The sequence below is a fragment of the Euprymna scolopes genome, chromosome 46 (genome assembly GCF_053919585.1).
Source record: "Euprymna scolopes isolate OS-2025 chromosome 46, ASM5391958v1, whole genome shotgun sequence".
In the NCBI taxonomy this organism is placed as follows: domain Eukaryota; kingdom Metazoa; phylum Mollusca; class Cephalopoda; order Sepiida; family Sepiolidae; genus Euprymna; species Euprymna scolopes.
In genome coordinates, this window is record NC_136527.1 from 60,827,314 (window position 1) to 60,835,944 (window position 8,631).

General features: G+C 32.6%; 1 protein-coding gene across 1 annotated transcript; it reads right to left on the reverse strand.

Moving 5' to 3' along the window:
• Positions 1-651: 651 nt before the first annotated feature.
• Positions 652-1,371, reverse strand: LOC145270135 (uncharacterized). The gene has a single exon (XM_080125745.1). The coding sequence runs from the start codon at positions 1,369-1,371 to the stop codon at positions 652-654; it is 720 nt and encodes a 239-aa protein (XP_079981871.1).
• Between the last annotated feature and the right edge of the window lie 7,260 nt (positions 1,372-8,631).

Genomic DNA, 8,631 nt, shown 5'->3' on the forward strand with positions numbered 1-8,631 from the left:
TGGTCTGTTTCTCTCGTTCTACTCTGTACAGACCTCCATCATCAGGGCACTCACTTCAACGAAGGTTGCAACTGTTTCTGACTCATTCCATATAACTATGTTAGGTTTCACAGAAGCATTTTCAAGGTAGGTGACTGTAGTTATTACATGGTCGTAATCTATGGTATATAAGTCATTTACAACTGTTCTTTCAGGTTGATGTTCCCAGGACTTGCTGCTAACACTGAATGTTTAATATTTTACAGATGGTCCAATGGAGGTACTTACATACTCCATCATGTTTCGCTGTATAGTAGCCGTCCCCCAAAAGAACCTTGTAACTTGATATCAGATGACTCACACTTTCCAATTCTGTGTGGAAGAACCTGCATTTGTCATATGCCTGCCATCTTCTTGAATGCATTGCTCATCAATCGCTAATCTTGAGCAGCCATAATAACCCTTTCCCGATCGTGGTGGAAAGCTTCCCTCTTGAGCCAGTCCAAGGAACCTTCTTTGTCTATGTATTCCTGGGAGAGTCCCCCCTCCCCAAATACTTTGAACGCTGATGTTGGTCTCACTTTTTAAGGTTCATCCTTTGGAAGGTCTCGTTATATTTCTGCCAGCTCCTTTTTCCTATTTCTGTGGCAAGATGTTTTTAGTGCTTCATCCTCATCCATGGCCAGGTGATGTTGTTCTGCTTGCTCGTATCTCTTGATGTTCGTATACTATTGAGAGGGTGTGGTTCTGGAAGCTTCTTAGATACTGGCCTATGTTCACTATAGTTTCCCTATGTTGGTGGTTGATCTCTGAGAGCCCCAGTCCTTCTTCTCGCCTGGGTAAATACAGTCTTAGTAGACACTGATTTCTATATATGATTTTATGAAGCGTTAGTGGCTTTCGTGTCTTTAAATCTAGCCGGTTTATGCATTTTTGTGGCCAATCAATGATACCAAAGCTATATGTTATTACTGGCATGGCAAGCTGGTTGAGGGAAGTAATTTTATTTGTATTTGTAAGCTGTGTTTTACAGATCTTCCACACACGGCGTAATAACTTTTTGCCTATCGCCTCCCTCATCTTAGCATGTTGTATGTTCTTGTTTTCCTCAATGCCAACGCATTTATAAGGCTCGTGCTCTTCTAGATCTCTGATGTCGATGTCTTCATTTAGCTGCATATTTTTCTGTGTGGGTCTTCTTCCCACCTCTTGCACATTTATCTTGGCACATTTATTTTGGCCAAACTTCATTCCGATGTCATTGGAAGGGGTACGCACTACCTTCAGAAGCTGGTGCAGATCTGTGTCAGAGCTGGCGTACAGCTTAAGATCATCCATGAAGAGCAGATGGTTTACTCTCTTACTTGGATCTGTTCTTTGGTACTGAAGCATATTCTTCTGCACCCTGTATGCTCTTTTTCATGGTAGGTCCCAGAAGATCGGCTACCAGAACAGTGAATAGCTTGTAGGTGGTTGATATTGACCTGTATTTATTTGGGCGTCGTGTTTCTTGGTCTTAGGTATGAGGCTGGTGTCCCCTCTGTCAGCCACGGTGGTGTTGTTTCTTCACCTCTTACCATCCGACTGAAGCAATCACTATAGTGGCGATGGAGTGCAGTCAGTTGTTTCAGCCAGACGTTTTGGATATTATCGATGTCAGGTACTTTGTGGTTGGAGAACTGTGCCAGTTTTCTAGTTACCGTACCAGTTATGACTGGTTCTGGCATCTGAGGTTTGGTTTCGTTGAGCCTAATAATATCTTCAATTCATTGGGCCTCAGTTGTATTTGCCTTCTGTTTCAATAGAGGCCTCAGGTAGTTTTCCAGGTCTTCCTCTACCGGCAGATTATCGATAGTAATGGTGTCCCTTATAAGTTGCCTGCAAAAAGTCATTTGGTTTGTTTTAAATCTTGGAGTTGATCTTGTTCTCCTGGTTTTTAATCCTCTGGACAAGTGCTGGTATTTTTCTTTTCAACCCTCTAGCTGTATTATGCAACCCCTCAATTTCTCATGCTGGTATTTGGTACAAAGTTTTCTAATGGTGGTATTAAGTCGACCCTGTACCGAGGGATCTGAAGGAACTATTTTATTTGGCTTAGTTCCTTCCTGCAGAGGTTCAGTTGTTTTTGCAACTTGATCTTCTGGGCTTTATTCGATGGTTGTGGTTGAATGTTCAGGGGTTAAGTTTTCTGTCGATGTAGTTGTGTAAGCGTTACTGTTTTTTGGTATTAGCATCTTGAGAGCGATGTTAACTTTGGCTATAACAGTCTTTTCTCTTCCAGCAACTTGGATCTTGGACAAACGTGGTCTGTCCTTCATTCTCATACACCTCACCTCATCAATTGTGTTGCTGAGCTCCTCCTCCAAAGCTAACTGTTCATCATCTGCTTCTGGGAGTATAACTGGTGGTGGTGGTGGTGGTCTACGTGATTGTGCTGGTGATTCTGGTGATGGTGTCCTGTTAGGTGATGTAGATTCCTGGGTCGGTGGTTGTGGGGTTCCCAGCAGAGAGTTTGTGGGGACAGGTGTTATGTCAGCCAGAAACTCCAGAGGCACAGGAGTTCCAGGAGAGCTGGGCATGTGCTGGAAAAGTTGGATGGATTCTGATGGTAAAGTTGGTTGTTGTTGGAGTAGGTCTATTGTGGGAATTTTTATTGGGTTTCCAGGGGACATTTGTTGTTCACCAAAAGATCACTTATTTGTTAAGACATGTAGTCTAGTTCTTTAGTATTATATATATACTAGCATGGGGACCCGGCGTTGCTTGGGTTGACATGAAGTTCCGTTTGGAACACACCTACTATATTAATCATTTTCATCATGGGCAAGGTGAATACCCTCACAACAATTAAAAAAAAAATGGATAAAAACATGTAAATTTAATCACCCCCAAAAAAAGTACCTGATACCCTCTCCACCAGATATTTCGGCAGAAGGGATACAAAGAGAAGAAACTATTCTCTGAATATTGAGTACTGGAAAGACCCCCCTCTAAAATATTTAACTAATTAAAAATAAATCATTACAACTTTTGTTAAAAAAAATAGCAGTAAATGCCCGTGCGATCGCAAAAAAAAAAAAAAGCCAAATAAGAAGGCTTGAACCTGGAACGCGAATGAATGGAAAAAAACTTGGCAACTGTTTTGCCCAATGTTGTTCTGAGAAAATTAATGCGTGCATTTGTTATTTTTTTGTTTGTTTTTTGCACTTTTTTCACTGGCATTTTTTTTTTTTTGGTAAATAAAGGCAATTTTCGATTTGCTATTTTGTTTTTGTTTTTTAGAGAGGGGGAGATTCTTTTTGTTTTTAAAAGTGTGGAGTGTGTGCTTCGAATTCAAACTTAAGTTTGAATTCGAAGCAGTCAAAGATTCTGTAGTATTTTTACGACATGACCCAACCTCATTTAACCCCTAAGAAAAATAAAGATCTACCAAAAAATTAATTCCAAAAACAATTAAATGATATTTTTCGACATTTCATGTTTCTAATGTAACCCCCCCCCCAAATGTAATTTATCATATTTTGGGGTTTCTTTTGTTTATGAAATTATTAGATGAATGTACAGAATGGTCTCATAAAAATTTATTAAATTTATTGTTATTTTATGTTTCAAATGTAATTTCCGCCCCACAGAAAAAACAAACAAACAAAAAAAATGTATTTGTCATACATCCCCCCTCAATCGCCAAACTTGGAAAAATAGTAGAGGTGACATGTCTCGTTGAACGCTTGGTGGCCAAAACGTGGGTGCTCGTTTTACATTAAATTTATATAGAAAAGTGATCCCCACTCTAAAATGTTAATTTTTTTCAAAGTTTCTTCTTTCGTATTATTTATAAAGGCTGTTTAAACGTATTAGGTAAATTTTCTGGGTCATGTCATAAAAAAATTACCTTTTATCAATTAGAAAGTTGGGTTTGTAATCGATGTGATTAACGTGAAAAAGAAAAAGTGTAAATCGTGGAATTTAGAGAGGGGACAGTAGATCTTTATATTTTTTTAGGTGTTAAACGACGCTAGGGCATATCGTAAAAATTAGCCGATTTCTGTATAGCCATTTAAAGAATAATACAAACAAACAAAAGAAATATTTTCAATTATTTCGTAAGTGTTTTTTTTTCTTTTTTTGCTTGAATGTTTAAAAACCAATAAAAGCCAAACATTTTTCTATCTACACGAAATTATTTTCCAGCTAGAAACTTATTGAGATTTCCGAATTATTTTATTTGGCGAAAGTTTATTTTTTATGTTTAGAAGTTTCTAAGGGTAAATAACTCTAAAAAAAATTTTTATGGTTGATGTTGGAAATGATTATTTCAAATAAATTAAATTAAATATATTGTCAATATAATTGTTGTTTAAAGTTTATTAAATAACTATTTTAAATAGAACACTTAAAACAATTCTCTCGCTCAAAACATTAATCAATATACCGCTATTTAGTATAATGGATTTTTCTTAATGTAATATGCAAATGAGGTGATCTCTTAATTGTATATTTTGCAAGAATCATACCATTATATGAATTACAGAATTATAGAAATAAATGAAAGATTCGTTTTGTATATATTAATCAAATTGTGAACAAACAGGAATACGAGTTTATAATGTATACATGTATAGTATATCATTCAAACACTATCGTGTTTGAATATATGGTTAAGTGACAGTTTTAGTCATTTAGAACTGCTTTGAAGCTTCGCCGCTCACTCATTTTCCGACCAAATTTCAAACAATTATTACAGTTTGTAGATCATCTTCTCAACTTTATTGTGAAAAAAATTTCAATTTTCGTACGGTAAAGCAAAAGTTATGATAAATTTTCTGGTGTTCAAAATAACAAAGTTTCAGATAAAGTGTCTGGTGTTCAAAATTGGCAAAGTTTCATAAAAATCTAATGGATGGATCAAAAGTTATGATAAATATTCTGGTGTTCAAAATAACAAAGTTTCAGATAAAGTGTCTGGTGTTCAAAATCGGCAAAGTTTCATAAAAATCTAATGGATGGATCAAAAGTTATAATAAATTTTCTGGTGTTCAAAATAACAAAGTTTCAGATAAAGTGTCTGGTGTTCAAAATTGGCAAAGTTTCATAAAAATCTAATGGATGGATCAAAAGTTATAATAAATTTTCTGGTGTTCAAAATAACAAAGTTTCAGATAAAGTGTCTGGTGTTCAAAATCGGCAAAGTTTCATAAAAATCTAATGGATGGATCAAAAGTTATAATAAATTTTCTGGTGTTCAAAATAACAAAGTTTCAGATAAAGTGTCTGGTGTTCAAAATTGGCAAAGTTTCATCAAAATCTAATGGATGGATCAAAAGTTATAATAAATTTTCTGGTGTTCAAAATAACAAAGTTTCAGATAAAGTGTCTGGTGTTCAAAATTGGCAAAGTTTCATCAAAATCTAATGGATGGATCAAAAGTTATGATAAATATTCTGGTGTTCAAAATAACAAAGTTTCAGATAAAGTGTCTGGTGTTCAAAATCGGCAAAGTTTCATAAAAATCTAATGGATGGATCAAAAGTTATGATAAATTTTCTGGTGTTCAAAATAACAAAGTTTCATAAAAATCTAATGGATGGATCAAAAGTTATAATAAATTTTCTGGTGTTCAAAATAACAAAGTTTTAGATAAAGTGTCTGGTGTTCAAAATCGGCAAAGTTTCATAAAAATCTAATGGATGGATCAAAAGTTATAATAAATTTTCTGGTGTTCAAAATAACAAAGTTTCAGATAAAGTGTCTGGTGTTCAAAATCGGCAAAGTTTCATAAAAATCTAATGGATGGATCAAAAGTTATAATAAATTTTCTGGTGTTCAAAAGACCAAAGTTTCAGATAAAGTGTCTGGTGTTCAAAATTGGCAAAGTTTCATAAAAATCTAATGGATAGATCAAAAGTTATGATAAATATTCTGGTGTTCAAAATAACAAAGTTTCAGATAAAGTGTCTGGTGTTCAAAATCGGCAAAGTTTCATAAAAATCTAATGGATGGATCAAAAGTTATGATAAATTTTCTGGTGTTCAAAATAACAAAGTTTCATAAAAATCTAATGGATGGATCAAAAGTTATAATAAATTTTCTGGTGTTCAAAATAACAAAGTTTTAGATAAAGTGTCTGGTGTTCAAAATCGGCAAAGTTTCATAAAAATCTAATGGATGGATCAAAAGTTATAATAAATGTTCTGGTGTTCAAAATAACAAAGTTTCAGATAAAGTGTCTGGTGTTCAAAATCGGCAAAGTTTCATAAAAATCTAATGGATGGATCAAAAGTTATAATAAATTTTCTGGTGTTCAAAATAACAAAGTTTCAGATAAAGTGTCTGGTGTTCAAAATCGGCAAAGTTTCATAAAAATCTAATGGATGGATCAAAAGTTATGATAAATTTTCTGGTGTTCAAAATAACAAAGTTTCATAAAAATCTAATGGATGGATCAAAAGTTATAATAAATTTTCTGGTGTTCAAAATAACAAAGTTTTAGATAAAGTATCTGGTGTTCAAAATCGGCAAAGTTTCATAAAAATCTAATGGATGGATCAAAAGTTATAATAAATTTTCTGGTGTTCAAAATAACAAAGTTTCAGATAAAGTGTCTGGTGTTCAAAATCGGCAAAGTTTCATAAAAATCTAATGGATGGATCAAAAGTTATAATAAATTTTCTGGTGTTCAAAATAACAAAGTTTCAGATAAAGTGTCTGGTGTTCAAAATCGGCAAAGTTTCATAAAAATCTAATGGATGGATCAAAAGTTATGATAAATTTTCTGGTGTTCAAAATAACAAAGTTTCATAAAAATCTAATGGATGGATCAAAAGTTATAATAAATTTTCTGGTGTTCAAAATAACAAAGTTTTAGATAAAGTGTCTGGTGTTCAAAATCGGCAAAGTTTCATAAAAATCTAATGGATGGATCAAAAGTTATGATAAATTTTCTGGTGTTCAAAATAACAAAGTTTCATAAAAATCTAATGGATGAATCAAAAGTTATAACAAATTTTCTGGTGTTCAAAATAACAAAGTTTCAGATAAAGTGTCTGGTGTTCAAAATCGGCAAAGTTTCATAAAAATCTAATGGATGGATCAAAAGTTATGATAAATTTTCTGGTGTTCAAAATAACAAAGTTTCATAAACATCTAATGGATGGATCAAAAGTTATAATAAATTTTCTGGTGTTCAAAATAACAAAGTTTCAGATAAAGTGTCTGGTGTTCAAAATCGGCAAAGTTTCATAAAAATCTAATGGATGGATCAAAAGTTATGATAAAATTTCTGGTGTTCAAAATAACAAAGTTTCATAAAAATCTAATGGATGGATCAAAAGTTATAATAAATTTTCTGGTGTTCAAAATAACAAAGTTTTAGATAAAGTGTCTGGTGTTCAAAATCGGCAAAGTTTCATAAAAATCTAATGGATGGATCAAAAGTTATGATAAATTTTCTGGTGTTCAAAATAACAAAGTTTCATAAAAATCTAATGGATGGATCAAAAGTTATAATAAATTTTCTGGTGTTCAAAATAACAAAGTTTCAGATAAAGTGTCTGGTGTTCAAAATCGGCAAAGTTTCATAAAAATCTAATGGATGGATCAAAAGTTATGATAAATATTCTGGTGTTCAAAATAACAAAGTTTTAGATAAAGTGTCTGGTGTTCAAAATCGGCAAAGTTTCATAAAAATCTAATGGATGGATCAAAAGTTATAATAAATTTTCTGGTGTTCAAAATAACAAAGTTTCAGATAAAGTGTCTGGTGTTCAAAATCGGCAAAGTTTCATAAAAATCTAATGGATGGATCAAAAGTTATAATAAATTTTCTGGTGTTCAAAATAACAAAGTTTCAGATAAAGTGTCTGGTGTTCAAAATCGGCAAAGTTTCATAAAAATCTAATGGATGGATCAAAAGTTATGATAAATTTTCTGGTGTTCAAAATAACAAAGTTTCATAAAAATCTAATGGATGGATCAAAAGTTATAATAAATTTTCTGGTGTTCAAAATAACAAAGTTTTAGATAAAGTGTCTGGTGTTCAAAATCGGCAAAGTTTCATAAAAATCTAATGGATGGATCAAAAGTTATGATAAATTTTCTGGTGTTCAAAATAACAAAGTTTCATAAAAATCTAATGGATGGATCAAAAGTTATAATAAATTTTCTGGTGTTCAAAATAACAAAGTTTCAGATAAAGTGTCTGGTGTTCAAAATCGGCAAAGTTTCATAAAAATCTAATGGATGGATCAAAAGTTATGATAAATTTTCTGGTGTTCAAAATAACAAAGTTTCATAAAAATCTAATGGATGGATCAAAAGTTATAATAAATTTTCTGGTGTTCAAAATAACAAAGTTTCAGATAAAGTGTCTGGTGTTCAAAATCGGCAAAGTTTCATAAAAATCTAATGGATGGATCAAAAGTTATGATAAATTTTCTGGTGTTCAAAATAACAAAGTTTCATAAAAATCTAATGGATGGATCAAAAGTTATAATAAATTTTCTGGTGTTCAAAATAACAAAGTTTTAGATAAAGTGTCTGGTGTTCAAAATCGGCAAAGTTTCATAAAAATCTAATGGATGGATCAAAAGTTATGATAAATTTTCTGGTGTTCAAAATAACAAAGTTTCATAAAAATCTAATGGATGGATCAAA